At 36.9% G+C, this 18409-nt stretch overlaps 1 protein-coding gene across 2 annotated transcripts in view; it reads right to left on the bottom strand.

The window, feature by feature from the left end:
- HPSE2 (heparanase 2 (inactive)) overlaps nt 1-18409 on the bottom strand; it is a 766947-nt gene that overhangs the window by 285962 nt on the left and 462576 nt on the right. For both annotated transcript variants that reach the window (XM_012439611.2, XM_012439610.3), the window contains 2 exons: nt 6527-6700; nt 961-1132 (listed from right to left, as the gene is read on the bottom strand). In XM_012439611.2, the coding sequence (XP_012295034.1) occupies nt 961-1132; nt 6527-6700 (346 nt within the window). The remainder of the gene's footprint in view (nt 1-960; nt 1133-6526; nt 6701-18409) is intronic.

Here is an 18409-nt window from a genome sequence, read left to right as displayed (position 1 = left end):
TGCTTCTTTCCGGGCAACAAATTGATGGTGAGATATTTCCTCTGCCTTTTTGTAACTGGGCCCAATGTGCACGAATGTCTCAATTATCAGTTTGAGCCTGGCTCCACCAGCAGGAGTGAGGCAGAGAGCATTTATCATAGACCCTCATCCATACAATGCTTAAAATGATTGTCATATTCAGTCAAAACTAAATAAAAGTGGTAGCAATTCTCTAGAATATCTGCTAACAGGTCTATCAACACCTTTAATCTACAAGTATTTGTAGTGTTTCTCAACTTTTTAACCCAACTTTGCTGGCCAAGATTTTGTAAAGCTTCACTTTCTATAAGAGGACACTGGTATAGAGTATTTTTTTTTAAATATAAAATGATGCTATAAAATGCATTTTTTTTTTTTCTGAGACAGAGTCTTGCTCTGTCACCAGGCTGGAGTGTAGTGGTATGATCTTGGCTCACTGCAACATCTGGCCCCTGCGTTCAAGCAATTCTCCCGCCTCAGCCTCTCGAGTAGCTGGGACTACTGGTTCATGTCACCACACCCAGCTAATTTTAGTAGAGACAGGGTTTCACCATGTTGGTCAGGAGTCTCGATCCCTTGACCTCATGATCTGCCCACCTCAGCCTCCCAAAGTGCTGGGATTACAGGTGTGAGCCACCACACCTGGCCTAAAATGCATAATATTAATTGTGGTTTTTCAAACAATGTATCCTTTCCAACCCATCCTAGAGACTGTGATATCCCTTCCCCATCTAACCACCCCTTGTTGACTACGGAAGGCCTAGAATGATGAGAAAGATGGAGAATCTCTGAGTCAGAGTGGGTGAAGCCACTATGGAAACAGTCTCTCATTTTTTTCTTAAGACCAAAAAAAAAATAAATAAATAACCAGGAGAAATGCAAATACATTAATGCATTAAATTAAAAATGTCATAAGAAAAGCGAAATAATAATCTGACCTACCCATCTAGGAGGGCAATGACATTCTTCCTGGGTCGCCCAATATTAGGGCCATATAAGCTGGCTCTGGAGTAAATCCGGATAGGTTGCAACAGGCTCTTCAGCTGGATGTAGTCCTTTCCCAACTGGCTGCCATTTACTGCCCGGCCACGCATGGTCCGATAGTTATTTGGCTCTAGATTAAAAGCAGACATGTAAGTCAGAGTTGAAAAGGGTAAGGCTCTGCCGACACTTTCCTGTCCACAGATCTCTCTGCCTTTTTCTTAATAGTGTGAAAAAAGAAATCAAAAAGTGGATGTGAATTATTTTAACTTGAAGAACCACTCAAACAAAAAAGTTAAAAGTCAAGTTAGCTTGCTGTTCCATTTATTTTCAAACTAATTTTCACAAAAAGATAACCTGCTCAACACCAGAGACCATACAGATTTTCAGATGACACTTCATAATGAATGGTAGACTGAATTGAATAATGTCCCCCCAAATTTGTGTCTACCAGAACCTCAGAATGTGACCTCGTATGGAAACAGGATCTTTGAAGATGGAACTAGTTATGATAACGTCATACTAGATAACAGTGAGCCCTAAATCCAATGACTACCATCTTTATAAGAAAAAGGAAAAGCAAGTTCAGATACACAGACACAGAGAGAAGAATGCCATGTGACAACAAAGATTGGAGAGATATTGCTAGGTTAAGCATTGCTTACAGCCACCAGAATCTAGGAAAGAAGCGTGGAATAGATCCTCTCTCAAAACCTCAGAAGAAACCAATCCTGTTGAGGCTCTGATTTCAGACTTCTGGCCTCTTAAACTATAGAGAAGAAATTTTTGTTGTTTTAAGCCACTAAGTTTGTGATAATTTGTTATGGCAGGCCTAGAAAACTAATACACATGGTAAGAAGTGAAATCTTCATAAAAATGTTCACTGCCAAAAAGTTGGAAAACATATTAATGTTCAATAATAAACTAGCTAATTGAAATAATTTTGAGCAAAGCCTCCTTTTCCAGCTTCCATTATCTTGGTAGTTCCTAAAGGGGAGAAAAATTCCCCAAAACCAGCAGCTCCACAGCGGGAGGAGGCTAATTTGATTTGGAATGGTGTGCATACCACAGGAAAGGCTAACATCTCAGCTGCTTGAGACTATGATATTGGTAGGTACAAGAAATATACTTGTAGACTTGCAAGAAATATAGTAGGAAGATTTGGGGCATAAGGCAGCCACAGTGAACCTTGATAGTCTCATACATACCCCTTGTAATCTAGAAGGCTAAATATGCTTGGGAGGGACTACAGAGGGCCCTAGCTATCCACATGTTCCCAGATAAGTTTGAAACCTAGGACACTTATAAAGGAAACATAAAAAGGCATGACTGAAAGTAAAATCCCAGTTAGACTTGTAAAAGGCCTATATTTTCTTGTGTTTCACAACCAACATAGAGATCCACTGGCAAAAGGTTGAAGGCTTACTGGCTCAAGGGAATTAAGTAAAACCTCTGATCAATCCTCAGCTCATCATTAAGATGTGTTGACACAAGTGGAACCCCCAGGAGAATGGTCTTAACAATTAAAAGATGAATAAGAAATAGAAAATTTAAGAGACATCAGTAGCTACATGACCCAAGGGAAGCAGATTTATAGAAGTTTGTCCATGACCTTTGGGATGGAGAGTCAGAATTCAGAATTAAGACCAGCCTGGCCAACACAGTGAAGCCTTGTCTCTATGAAAAATACAAAAATTAGCCGGGAATGGTGATATGGGTCCATAATCCCAGCTACTTGGGAGGCTAAGGCAGGAGAATTCCTTGAATCCGGGAGGTGGAGGTTGCAGTGAGCCAAGATTGCACCACTGTACTCCAGCCTAAGTGATAGAGTGAGACTCTCCAAAAAAAAAAAAAAAAAAAAAAAAAAAAAGACTAAAGAGTATACATATGCATAAAGAAAATAGTCAAAGAAAATTCTTGAACTGAAATGACTAATCTCATACAGGAGAACAGAATGAGATTAACAGCTGAGTTTTTATTCAGAAAAATCTGGAGGCCAGAAGATGGTAGGATAATACATTCAAAATGCTGAAAGAAAACAAAATTGATAACCAAGAATTCCATATGCAACAAACTATCCTGCAAAGCTAAACATTCTGAGAAAAACAGAGAGAAGAGATTTTGTTGTGAGCAACAAAATCTTGTAAGCCTTATAGGGAATAAAAAAGGAAGTCACTCAGATTGAAATAAAATGATACCAAATGGTAACTCAAAATCACACAAAGAAATAAAAGGTATAAGAAAAGGTAATTACATGGATAACTGTAAAATGCAGTTAAAAATATTCATTATTCCTTTCTTCTCTGATGGGTACAGCAAACCACCATGGTACATGTATACCTATGTAACAAACTTGCATGTTCTGCACATGTAAAAAAAAAGAAAAAAATGTATATATACATCATATATGTGTCCACCTAAATACAGACCAAAATCTTAATAAATATTGAGGGAATGCATGAATCGAGCTGTGCTGCCAGAATCATAAGAATCATTATCGCTGACTTTCTAAGGTCAGAAACTTGATTTCATAAAATCATTTAGTAGACAGGCTCCAGAGAACTGAGTCATGTAACTAATTCTCCTAAGAGAATAATATGTGAATGTATATAGGTCAGGTATAGGTATGAATATGTAATATTGATTCAGTAATTAATTACAGTAGCTTTTACTTGCTTACATTTTGAGGGGGAAGAGGCTGAATCTACAACACAGAATAGTTTTGAACAGAATATCATACACTGATTATCTTGAAAGATGATTCTAGTACAAGAAAAACTATCAGTAGTTATAAAATGAATTAAAGAAACAGCAAAGCAAATCTTCAAACTCTAAAATGTATCCTTTAAACTCTAAAATGTAACCCTAATAAATGATTATTTATTATTTATAATTAATCATTTACTATTATTTATTATTAATCATTTATTATGGTTACATAAAAAATAAAATGCACTTTAAGGGGAAAACAGTAACTCTAGACTTTCTGACTAGAGATTCAAAATGACCTACAGAAATACTCACACATTACTGGCTATTTTTCACTTCACTGAATTTTTTTTGGTCCTTTTCCTATCTATTTCTATCTATATTCCTATTTTATTATCAATGACAGTGCCTTTTCTCCTCGTCATAAATAATTATTTGTTGTTGTTAAGCCCTGAGGAGGCACTTGAAAAGATGATGATGGGAACCAAATGATGTGTGGCTAAGGTGTCTAAATAACATTTAAAAAATGTAATTAGTTCCCTTTCTGAACTATATAACAAAGTCTGAAGGAAGGAGGCTGATGGGAGGGGCAAGTTCTTACTTGTCTGGAATAGATGCATACAGAAAGATGTATATATTCTCTCCTCCAACCCACCCCCTTAGTTTAACAAGTTTGCATACTCAGAGATGCCAAAAACCCTAGAATAATTACTCCCATCAATCACTTGTAGGTAAGTTTTAATTGCTGCGGGTTTATCTATTATTAGTTGAGATTTTTTACAAACCAATTTTATGCAGGCAGCACAATACTTTTATAAGAAAACTAAACAAAGCTTTTGGGCATGTATTCTCAAGTTCAACAAAAGCCCTACCATTCTTTAGTGTCTAATATTCACCTCTTTTAATCATTATGCCTAATTGGTCTCTCATGGCACGTATCATGCCCTGTTTGAAGAATATTTTGCCGTGTTTGGAGAATAAAGCTAAGTTGGGCAGAATCTAATATTTGAGCAGGGTAAGGTTAGATGGGTGGTTATGAGTAGACAACATAAAATACCAAAAATGTCAAAAAGTACAAATAGAAGATGGGATGGAAAGGGATGAGTAAAATACTTTAATTACAATGTGATAATTTTGCCTACCTTTAAAGTTAATCATATCATTCCTCCTTTTGTTGTCAACGTATGATACTCAGGCTAGTCTGGAACATGTAAAACCTCAGGCTACCCTAGTTGAGACTCCTAGAGTCATGGAATCCTCAGTTCAACTAAACAGGTCTTCATTTGGTCATTAACTATCCCCAAATTTCCACGGGTAAAGAGAAAATCAGAGAAAGAGAAAAGAAACTGAGAGCTACATTCCAGTTAGTGGCTACTGGTAAGTTGGACATTTATTCTTGTCTTCCCTTGCTATCTTATTTTGAGAAACCCAAATTCCAGTTTGCAATAAATACACATGTGCACATAAATACTCACACATGTAGTGCTCCAAACAAATGTGAGTTAGCTAGAGACACATAAGACTGTCAGTGAAAATGCTGGAATCAATTTGTATCAGTAGTTTTAAGAGATTTCCTGGTTTGTTTGATTCAACTGTTTTGTTCTAAAGTATACCAAAAGTATTTTGAGAATCACAAATTTTCATATCTATACGATCTATAGTTTTAACTATAATCCATATTGACTCAATATTACAGAATCATGACATCTACAGAATAACATATATGTCACACATAAATATATATCATTGAGAAAACAGCATGATTTAGGAAATACTTCTTCAAATTGTGTTTCATGGAATAGTGTTCCATGGAATGAATAACTTGTGCTACACACACACACACACACACACACACACACACACACTCCTTAATGATTAAACAGGACTGGCTACATAATTTGTAGGGCCCCGTGAAAAATGAAAGTGTGAGTCCCTTTGTTAAAAAATTATTAAGAATTTCAAGATGGTGGCCGCAAAGAATGAAACCAAGAATGGGTCTCTTCTGCCTCCCAGGTTCAAGCAATTCTCCTGCCTCAGCCTCCCAAGTAGCTGGGATTATAGGGGTATGCCACCAAGCCCAGCTAATTTTTGTATTTTTAGTAGAGATGGAGTTTCACCATGTTGGCCAGGCTGGTCTCGAACTCCTGACCTTAGGTGATACACCCACCTCAACTTCCCAAAGTGCTGGGACTACAGGCATGAGCCACTCTGCCTAGCCAAGAATTGGTCTCTTCTAAGCATGGGCCCCGTGTGACTGCACAGGCTGCGCACCCCTGAAACTAGCCTAGGTTAAATTGTTTAAGAAATGCTGGGTTTAAAAATGTCAAACAGATTTATTTGCAACAAGACTTCTTATAGCCTTTTGCATACTAATGTGCACTGTGAACCTTCAGGAGGTTTATACTGCATAAAGGTCCTCAAATATATTTGACCAAAGCTCTTTCGAGTTATTATTTTATAAGGATCATCTTGTAGGACCAATGTTCCACAGAGCACATATTGTAAAAGGCAGCTCAGGCTGGGCAAACAGGTTGTAAAATCAATTTGTTAGTCATAAATCACGATTTATTTCCCATTTTGTGGAATTTTCCCCATATTTGGAATGAGATAACTAGAGATAACTATAAATGCAAATGATGTGTATTCACTAAATCTACTGTTTGGTCACTTACCAGTTGGATAGTCCACTCAGTGGTCAAACATCACAAATGTTTTCTGGGCCAGGGTCCTAGAGATGATCTGACTGAGACTGTATCACAAGCTGACTGATTTTTCCCCTTTATTTTGTCAATTCAGAGAAAGTAACATCCTTACTTACCATTACCCAGTTCCCAAGAAATGTTGTACTTTTTGCTGGCGCTGTACTTCAACAGACTCAGGGCACTAGAACTGTTCCAGGAGTTATTGGGATTACGACGCAGTGCATTTAGAGCAAATATCAGGTGGAGTCCAGAGCAATCAGCAAAGTTATAAAGTTTGTCTAGAGACCTGGCTGGGAAGAAGCAGAGAAAGGCCTGTAACTTTCAAATCAACATTCCAACAAAAGGAAAATAGCTAATATAAAAAGCCTTTCTATGAGCTTCCCACTAATAAGGAATAACACAGACAGGATTCTAAAAGAGACTATTACCTTTTGGTCTGGGGTACATTTCAAGGTGACTTTAGAAAGCAGCAGACAGAATTCCAGACAGAGGTTGCAAATTGGAAACCAGATCTAGTCTGCCATATGTTTTATTTAACAAAAAGTTGAATTATTGGTGTTTAAAAATAGGAAGATTTCACAAAGTAGCTGAATTTCTTAATTTTTCTTGAAAAGTCAGACAATATGGCACTGCTAGGCCCATATTCCTACAGGACATAATAGGAATAACAGTCAGGGTACAAGGCCTGGAAGGATGACTGGCTGGTAAATCCTGGAAAATAGATGAGCCTAATACGATTTCCAAAAATGTTCAAGTCCAGATTTCTAATATTTCTGACAATGGAAATACTATGACCATTACTAGAAATATGTTCATTATCAGGTTGATCCCAGATAACCATCAACTCTATCACCATGTGTCTCCTATTTATCCCATTCCTTCATTTCTATTGCCACCATTATTTTTCTGGCTGTTATTTACACCTGCATAAATTATTACCATCTCTGTACTTGCCTGTCTACTTCTAGATTCTTCCATCCTGCTAATTCATCTCCCTCCAGTCGCTCTTAGCCAGTTACACTCAATCCTCAAAACCCTAGTGGATTTTCAAGACCATTTTCTTCCTTCATTCAAGGCGTCTACAACACACCCACCATAATTGTCCCATCAACTTTATGCTTCACTGTTTCTCTCAATGAGTTCTTTGTTGATGTCAACCAGTTTATTGGTTAGAGAACTCCTTACCCTATTGACCTTTGCTCTAATTATTCTCCTTATTTGTCATGCCCTTATTCCTTTTTATTTTTTGAGACAGAGTCTCGCTCTGTCACCCAGGCTTGCTAGAGTGCAGTGGTGGACTCTCGGCTCACTGCAGCCTCCACCTCCCGGGTTCAAGTGATTCTCCTGCCTCAGCCTTCTGAGTAGCTGGGATTATAAGCATGTGCCACCATGCCTAGCTAGTTTTTCGTATTTTTAGTAGAGATGGGGTTTCACTACGTTGGCCAAGATGGTCTTGATCTCCTGACCTTGTGATCCGCCCTCCTTGCCCTCCCAAAGTGCTGAGACTACAGGCGTGAGCAACCATGCCTAGACCTCCTTTATTCCTTTTTTAAAACATATCCATATTTTACTTGCCCTTTTACACAATGTTTCCCAAGATATGGATAACATGACTTCAGGTAGTACATAGTTTTAAAAAGCTTCTCAGATTAATAACTATGTAGAAGAGTTTACATTATCCTAGAATTCACTGAACCTAATGTAGAGTTTCTCAAATGGGGCTCTGTGGAACACTAGGGTTCCACAAGAAATCACCAGAGGTTCTGCAAGAGATCATGCAAGGTGTCCAAGTTGCCTCATTAGCAATTTTATTATAGATCTTTTAGTACTTTAAAGTAGAACCATGATCATTGAGTTGAATCTTTTCTCAGTTTTTGAAGCAGGATATAGGGAGACTGTCATTTTCATCTTCTTACATATATAAGAACGTATTTCTTAGAAGTGCGAAGAACAAGGACAGAAATTGTCTCATTCCAGTTGGAAATAAAATCCATGTCAACTTATCTCATACTCTACCCAGAATTGAGTAATTTGGCAACAACAACAAAGGGAATAAATTTCACATTCAAGAAATAGATTTAATTTTTTTTGGTTCCCAAATAACAACAACAATTAAAATTAAAATTAAAATGTATTTATAGGCTTAGCAAAGTGATCATGAAACCAGTATATAATAATTTTATAACTATCTAAATGCCATTAGGTAAAATAATAATTTTTTTCAAAGTCTCACATAAAATTGTTTTATGGGCTATGATTTTATTCATATTGCTTTGACGTATAGTTTTAGATGCTTTACCATTCAACATAAATATATTTTTATACTCAAAATAATGTTAAGTAAATTAATAACCTTCACTTAAATTAAACCTAACAAACCTACCTTTAGAAAAATTTTATACCATTGTGGCTTAAACTAGTTACTTTACAAAAACAAATTATGTTTGACCTAAGATTTTCAAATTTATGAAAAGGGAACAATGAAATTAATTTCAAGAAAGATTAGCTATTCTTTTTTTCTTTTCAAGAATAGTTGTCTAAAAAGTCATTTTTAGTTTTAAATAGGACTTGCACTTACTGTACCTCAGTAGTATTGATACAATAGAAATTTGTGTTAAGACTTTGAGGCCCACTTGGATAAGATACAAAAGAAAAACTGAAGTTTCTTTTATCTATACCATTAGAATTGGTATTCTTTGTGGGGACGGGGAAACTATGCAAAAGAATAGGCTAAGAAATTGGCCAAACTAAACAGATTCTATGGAAAATTTGACTCTATTTAAAAGGGCATTGGCAATACTGGATAATGATATATCTACAACTAAATAATATATACTATGAGCTTTAGATATAATAACTTTTATCCAGAGGTTCCCTGAGATAAGAATTATTATTATAGGTTACTCCAAAAATAATCTGAATATTATAAGATCAACAGAAGTCCATTTTTAAGTCCTCTAATATTTGTGCCATGAAAGTTATATTATCAGGAAAAGTACTCAATTTTCAATTAAACAATATTTTGTTCATCCATAGTTGCAATGACATCTTATAATCTATTAAAATGAAGTAAAACTACTCATTTTCATAATTTCTGGTTCACTTATATACTAAAATCCAAATCAAATATTTGCATCAAAATTTAATATGAATGACTGATATTCCTTTTGGATAGATTGATTCCAGTTAAGTGGTCTTTTTCTAAAATTAATTATTTCCATATAATGAGTATTTATGTATATGTTTCATATGTATTAGAAACACAAACACACATCAAACACAAAAGCATATCAAACCTGTGATTTCATGGATTTGATGGTTTAAGGCAAGGCAAAATTTATTTACAAAAAGTGTGTCAACATAAAGAACAGTATGGGAGAAACAGTATAGACAGTTTGCTCACATGTCAAAAATTGGGAACTAGAATGCTAAAAGTTTGAGAAATACTTCTTCAGGAATAAGTTTAAGTCCTGCCTCTTCCATAACGCCATTCCTGAATACACCAACCTCCCAAAAGTGACTTCAGCTTTCTCTAAATTCATGAGCTATACCATTTTTTGGTACCTCACTGCCCTGTCACATGGTATTAACTTGGGATTTACTTCTTCATTTATTCACTTCTCCAGCATGAATGGCTTGTTTTCCCTGTTAAACTGTGAAGTTTCTTAAGTCTGGTACTGTATCTTATATCCTATAAGGATATCTTATATGCTTATATAGCATCTAACACATAGCAATTTCCTACCTTAATATCATGCCAAAGAGTTCTCAAGACCCAAATCCTTTTTGTTGCATAAAAGTGGTCTATAAGATATAGAAAGGGGCCAAAGAGAGATCTGTTTAAAATGATTATTGCCAGGTGGAGGGGGGTGAATCACCTGAGGTCATGAGTTAGAGGCCATCCTGACCAACATGGTGAAATCCATCTCTAATAAAAATAGCTGGGCGTAGTGAGTGGCACATGCCTGTAATCCCAGCTATTCTACTTGGGAGGCTGAGGCAGGAGAATCACTTGAACCCAGTAGGCAAAGGTTGCAGTGAGCCAAGATCACACCATTGAACTCCAGCCTGGGTGACAAGAGTGAAAATCTATCTCAAAAAAAATTATTATTGCTAACCTAAGATATATAAGTTCTACGGTTTATTAGAAAAGTATACATATTTGAATATAGATAATTTAGTACATACTCAACACATGCAATCTCCCTTAGAATATTTGCTCAGGTTCCATCAAAGCAAGTGATAATTAAAGATGACTTTCTACTCCCTCCACCAGATGGGGCCAATCCCTCTGTCTTCTAGTCAGGGTGCATTGACAGTTCACAGGCGTGTAATTCTAAGAAGCATTGGGTAGTAGGTAGTTGAAGAGGAGCTAGCACTTGAGAGAGATGTAAATGTGTACATACAGGCTTGGGAGTCACTCAGTGTTGATAGCTGATGCTGTGAAAGTTCTTGAGACTTCTGAAGGGCAAAACATAGAAAGATGGCTGAAGAGAAAAGCTTAAGAAATGTTCACATAAAGGCTCATGGAGAAGGACCAAAAATAATAATAATAAAAAAAAAGCAGAGAAGAAGAACAGAGATATGCAGATATGCAGACTTAAAAAAGAAGAGAGTTGCAAGGAGGTGCTGTTCCATAACAGTAGGTGCTCATGACAAACTGAGGAGGAAAAGGACTGAGGAAAAAAAGCTATTAGATTAATTAAACAGTGAGGTTAGAAATTAGATTTAGGATGTGATGAGAACTTAAAAGAATGAGTAGATAGAGAACAAGGAATAGATTCTGGTACATTCAGCTTACTTATTGAAGCTCTATGGCAATAAAAGGAATAAAAGAAACAAAATAGTAATGAGAAAAGCACCAGATTTTTTTTTTTAAATTCAAGATCCAAGAAAAGCCACTTCTTTAATAAAGCAAATCTCAGTTTTCTATTACAAAATTGTGGATGAGGGTCAATAAATTCACACTAAGATATCAATGACAGATTATTTCTTAGTTTCCCTAGGAGTTGACACTTTAAAAACAAAACAGATTCTTCATTGTGCTGATGCTCTTTACCATTTGGTATGTTTTTGGAGTGGCTGGTACTGGTTGTTCTTTTCTATGTGTAGTGCCTTTTCAGGAGATCTGCATCCACTAACGGGCAAAACAGCCGGCTAGCATCAAAATGGCAGTATCAAATTCACACGTAACAATATTAACCCTAAATGTAAATGGACTAAATGCCCCAATCAAAAGACACAGACTGGCAAATTGGATAAAAAGCCAAAACTCATCAGTGTGCTGTATCCAGGAAACCCATCTCAAATGCAAGGATACACAAAGGCTCAAAATAAAGGGATGGAGGAAGATTTACCAAGCAAATGGAGAGCAAAAAAAAGCAGGAGTTGCAATTCTCATCTCTGATAAAATAGACTTTAAAGCAACAAAGATCAAAAGAGACAAAGAAGGACATTACATAATGGTAAAAGGATCAATGCAACAAGAAGAGCTAGCGATCCTAAATATATATGCACCTAATACAGGAACACCCAGATACATAAGGCAAGTTCTTAAAGACTTACAAAGAGACTTAGACTCCCACACAATAATAATGGGAGACTTTAACACACCATTGTTAATATTAGACAGATCAACGAGACAGAAAATTAACAAGGATATTCAGGACTTGAACTCAGACCTGGAACAAGCAAACCTAATAGACATTTACAGAACTCTCCACCCCAAATCCACAAAATATACATTCTTTTCAGCACCACATCACACCTACTCTAAAATTGACCACATAATTGGAAGTAATCACTCCCCAGCAAATGCAAAAGAACGGAAACCATAACAAACAGTCTCTCAGACCACGGTGCAATCAAGTTAGAACTCAGAATTCAGAAACCAACCCAGAACTGCACAACTTCATGGAAACTGAACAACTTTCTCTTGAATGTTGACTGGATAAACACTGAAATGAAGGCAGAAATAAAGATGCTCTTCAAAACGAACGAGAACGAAGACACCACATACCAGAATCTCTGGGACACATTTAAAGCAGTCTCTAGAGGAAAATATATAACAAAAAATGCCCACATGAGGAGCAAGGAGAGATCTAAAATTGACACCCTATCATCAAAATTGAAAGAGCTAGAGGAGCAAGATCAAAAAACTCAAAACCTAGCAGAAGACAAGAAATAACTAAGATCAGAGCAGAACTGAAGGAGATAGAGACACAAAAAACCCTTCAAAAAAATCAATAAATCCAGGAGCTGGTTTTTTGAAAAGATCAACAAAATAGACAGACCACTAGCCAGATTAATAAAAAAGAAAAGAGAGAATAACCAAATAGATGCAATAAAAAATGATAAAGGGGATATCACCACAGATTCCACAGAAATTCAAACCATCATCAGAGATTATTACAAACAACTCTATGCACATAAACTAGAAAACCTGGAGAAATGGATAAATTCCTGGACACTTGCCTCCTCCCAAGCCTAAACCAGGAAGAAGTCAAAACCCTGAATAGACCAATAACAAGGTCTGAAGTCGAGGCAGCAATCAAGAGCCTACCACCCACAAAAAGCCCAGGTCCAGATGGGTTCACAGCCGAATTCTACCAGACATACAAAGAGGAGCTGGTACCATTCCTTCTGAAACTATTCCAAATAATCCAAAAAGAGGGAATCCTTCCCAAATCATTTTATGAGACCAACATCATCCTGATACCAAAACCCAGCAGAGACTCAACAAGAAAAGAAAATTACAGGCCAATATCCATGATGAAAATAGATGCAAAAATCTTCAATAAAATGCTGGCAAGCCAATTGCAACAGCACATCAAAAAGCTTATCCACCATGATGAAGTAGGATTCATCCTGGGGATGCAAGGCTGGTTCAACATACACAAGTCTATAAACGTAATTCACCACATAAACAGAACTAAAGACAAAAACCACATGATTATCTCAATTGATGCAGAGAAGGCCTTTGGCAAAATTCAACAGCCCTTTATGCTAAAAACCCTCAATAAACTAGGTATTGACAGAATGTATCTCAAAATAATAAAAGCTATTTACAACAAACCAACAGCCAATATCATACAGAATGGGTAAAAACTGGAAGCATTCCCTTTGAAATAGGGCACTAGACAAGGATGCCCTCTCTCACCACTCCTATTCAATATAGTACTGGAAGTTCTAGCCAGAGCAATCAGGCAAGAAAAAGAAATAAAGGGTATTCAATTAGGAAAGGAGGAAGTCAAATTGTCTCTATTTGCAGACGACATGATTGCATATCTAGAAGACCCTATCACCTCAGCCTAAAATCTCCTGAAACTGATAAGCAACTTCAGCAAAGTCTCAGGATACAAAATCAATGTGCAAAAATCAGAAGCATTTCTATAAACCAATAACAGACTTAAAGAGAGCCAAATCAAGAACGAACTGCCATTCACAATTGCTACAAGGAGAATAAAATACGTACGAATACAACTAACAAGGAATGTAAAGGACCTCTTCAAGGAGAACTACAAACCACTGCTCAACGAAATAAGAGAGGACACAAACAGATGGAGAAACATTCCATGTTCATGGTTAGGAAGAATCAATATCATGAAAATGGCCATACTGCCCAAAGTAATTTACAGATTCAATGCTATCCCCATCAAGCTACCAATGACCTTCTTCACAGAACTGGAAAAAACCACCTTAAACTTCATATGGAACCAAAAGAGAGCCCGCATAGCCAAGTCAATTCTAAGCAAAAAGAACAAAGTGGGAGGTATCACACTACCGGACATCAAACTATACTACAAGGCTACAGTAATCAAAACAGAATGGTACTGGTACCAAAACAGAGATACAGACCAATGGAACAGAACAGAGGCGTCGGAGGCAACACAACATATCTACAACCATCCGATCTTTGACAAACCTGACAAAAACAAGCAATGGGGAAAGGATTCCCTGTTTAATAAATGGTGTTGGGAAAACTGGCTAGCCATATGCAGAAAGCAGAAACCGGACCCCTTCCTGACACCTTACACTAAAATTAACTCCAGATGGATTAAAGACTTAAACATAAGACCTAACACCATAAAAACCCTAGATGAAAATCTAGGCAAAACCATTCAGGACATAGGTGTAGGCAAGGACTTTATGACCAAAACACCAAAAGCACTGGCAACAAAAGCCAAAATAGACAAATGGGACCTAATCAAACTCCACAGCTTCTGCACGGCAAAAGAAACAGTCATTAGAGTGAATCAGCAACCAACAGAATGGGAAAAAAATTTTGCAGCTTACCCATATGATAAAGGGCTGATATCCAGAATTTACAACGAACTAAAACAGATTTACAAGAAAGAAACAAACAAGCCCATTCAAAAGTGGGCGAAGGATATGAACAGATACTGTACAAAAGAAGACATACATGAGGCCAACAAACATATGAAAATATGCTCATCATCACTGGTCATTAGAGAAATGCAAATCAAAACTACATTGAGATACCATCTCACGCCAGTTAGAATGGTGATCATTAAAAAATCTGGAGACAACAGATGCTGGAGAGGATGTGGAGAAATAGGAACACTTTTACACTGTTGGTGGGAGTGTAAATTAGTTCAACCATTGTGGAAGACAGTGTGGTAATTCCTCAAGGACCTAGAAATAGAAATTCCATTTGATCCAGCAATCCCATTACTGGGTATATAATCCAAAGGATTATAAATCGTTCTACTATAAGGACACATGCACACGAATGTTTGTTGCAGCACGGTTTACAATAGCAAAGACCTGGAACCAACCCAAATGTCCATCGATGATAGACTGGACAAGGAAAATGTGGCACATATACACCATGGAATATTATGCAGCCATCAAAAACGATGAGTTCGCGTCCTTTGTAGGGACATGGATGAACCTGGAAACCATCATTCTCAGCAAACTGACACAAGAACACAAAATCAAACACCGCATGTTCTCACTCATAGGCGGGTGTTGAACAATGAGAACACATGGACACAGGGAGGGGAGCACTATACACTGGGGTCTGTTGGGGGGAAATAGGGGAGGGACAGCGGGGGGTGGGGAGTTGGGGAGAGATAGCATGGGGAGAAACACCGCAGATACGTGAAGGGGAGGAAGGCAGCAAATCACACTGCCACATATGCACCTATGCAACAATCTTGCATGTTCTTCACATGTACCCCAAAACCTAAAATGCAGTAAAAATAAATAAATAAAATAAAAAAATAAAAACAAAACAAACAATCCAACAAACAAAAAATTGGACTTATTTATTAACTTATTAATTTATTCAACAAATATTAAGCACTTAAGTGACAGGCACTATTATACACCACATATATCTATACATATACAGATATATGCATGCATATATACAAAAAGATATATATACATATATACAAGAAGATTATATAGTACATAACAGTGCCACCTTTATGATGGTGCAAAAGAAATACATATTCAGTAGAAATCACACTTCAAGTACTCATACAACCATTTTATTTTTCACTTTCAGTATAGTACTCAATATATTACTTGAGACATTCAATACTTTATTATAAAATAGGCTTTCAGTTAGATGATTTTTGTCCAACAGTAGGCTACTGTAAGTGTTCTTAGCGCATTTAAGGAAAGCCAGGCTAAGCTATGATGTTCAGTAGGTTAGGCGTTATTGGGACATAACCCCATCATAAGTTGAGGAGCATCTGCATGTATAGTTAATATGTATATATATATACTTACACACACATTTGTATAGCAATGAGCAAAACAGAAAACAGGCCCTACCCTCATGGAGGTTACTTTTAATGTGTCTGGTGAGCGAAGTAAAGCAGGATAGGAGATAGTATAGAACCAGTAGGAGCTAGTATGCTAAATGAGCATCACAATTAAGGTATCATTTGATCAGAGACCCAATGGAAGTAAGGGAGTAAGTCAAGTAGATAACTATGGAAAGAATTCCAGGCAAAGGGTCCTATAGTAAGGGTAAAGGCCCGAGACAGGTGTGAGGCTGATAAATGTGAAGAACACTGAGAGGCCAGTGTAGCTGCCCCAGAATGAATGAGAAGGAGAGCAGTAGGAGATGAGATCACAGTGGTAGCAGGGCCATGTTGTGTCATGTAGGGCTTTATTGGCCATTATGAGAACTTTGCCTTTTGCCCTCACTGACATAGAAAGCCATTAGATGGTTTTGAATATGACCCAACTCACATTTTAAAATCTTTGTTCTGGCTGCTGAGCTGAAGAGACTGAAGTGGGTGGGGAGAATAAGGGTGAAAGCAAGGAAATTAGGTGTCTATAGCAATAATTGAAGCAAGGGATCATTGTGGCTTGGACCTGAGTGGTAGCAGCAGAGTGGTAGAAGTTGTTGGTTTCCTGGGATGTTTTAAAGGTAGAGCCAGTAAGATTTGCTGAAGGATTAGTTATGGTGTGTGAGAGAAAAAGAGCCAAGAAACTCTGAAGTTTTTGGCTTAAGCAACAGAAAGATAAACTTGATATTTATGAAGGAAGTGTGAAAGATTGGGAGAAGAGAGAAGGCCAAATGAGAATTTGGGTTTGGGACATGCTAAGTTTGTAATGTCTTTAGATTTGTGGGTAAAGAATTTGAGTGGGCAGAATATGCAAATCCAGAGTTAAGGGGTGAGATGTGAATGAAAAGTATAAAGGACTAAGTAAAACATTTTCAAAGGTTGGGAGAGGTAGAGAACCTTTTACTGGAAAGAAGAGACAGGAGCTGTCATAGGGATCTTCCATTTTACAGATGCCAATATCATCAAAGTAGCTTAGTTTCCATCCTAGCTCTTCCCCCTCCTCCCCTTACTGCTGAGCATCTACTTCTTGAGTCTCACCTTCCTTGATTCCTCATTTAGGATTAACTTCCCACCATTTTATCTCGTTTTTGTTTATGTATTTCCCTCAACGTCTCAGCTACCCTACTTTCCCCTGCATTATTTGACAGAGACGATTAACATTTTGTTCATGTTATGTAAGCTACTATGCAAACAAAGCTTATAGACATGGCCCCAGCCCTAACTTTTCAAATTGATGGCCCCCTCTAAGCTCCTCTTCTATATAAATAATGGAGTCACAATTGTTACCTGGGAATTAAATTGGCACAAATTTTATCAGACTAGTGTTTGAGACCAAGTATATCCAAGTATAACATAGAAAACATAGTTATTTGTTTTAAGGACTCAGTTCAATACTGTTCTTTTCTTAATTGGCAAAAAGAACTATAATACCCCTTTGTGACTATTTTTTTTTTCAACCTTCACATGAAGAAAGAGTACTTTTTCTGTGTGGTTAAGGACTCACGCATATGATCCAGACCCTTAGCTCTTGGAAGACAGTGCTGGTGACTCCAGAAGGAAGAATGGGTGCCTATAGAGCAGTGTCAACTTATTCTAATTGTGAGCATGTGAGAATACGGACAGATTATCAAGTCACATGAACAAAATATAGAGACTCGACATAACATACTTGAACGGAACTCAATACTTTGATGTCAGGCCTCTGAGGCCAGCTTTCCCATATTCTCCCAAGGGGAAAAAATGCAATGGAAAGGGGCCTATTTGGGGTTGGGTTAATACTAGGGATGACGTCTTAAGTATTGAGTTATGTAGAAGATTTAATGTGTTGTGATAGAACTCAAGAAGCAAAATTGGAAGCCAAAATTACTGAGAAGTTAAAATTTAAGGGTTTACTTTTGTGGAAAGATTTTTTTAAAAAATAAGTCTTTAGTGCTACTGCTTAATTCTTCTACAAAAAATCTGTTCTTTTTAAAATACAATTCTCAATCTTCCTATGAGTTTATTCCATGTATATTTTGGAGAGAACAGGCTCCCTACTCACTGCTCTTAATACAACCTAGCGTTTGGTTGTAGTGAGATGAAGAACATATGGATTTTTCTTATCTAGGTTTATGAAAGGAATTTTCAGGCTCTGAAAAATAAACAATAATATGAAAAGGATAGAAAAAT

Source organism: Aotus nancymaae, unplaced genomic scaffold (assembly GCF_030222135.1).
Source record: "Aotus nancymaae isolate 86718 unplaced genomic scaffold, 86718_ANA_hifiasm-v0.15.2.pri h1tg000010l, whole genome shotgun sequence".
NCBI classification, from domain to species: Eukaryota; Metazoa; Chordata; class Mammalia; order Primates; family Aotidae; genus Aotus; species Aotus nancymaae.
Note: the sequence above shows the minus strand (reverse complement) of the source record. Positions and strands in the feature narration are given on the sequence as shown.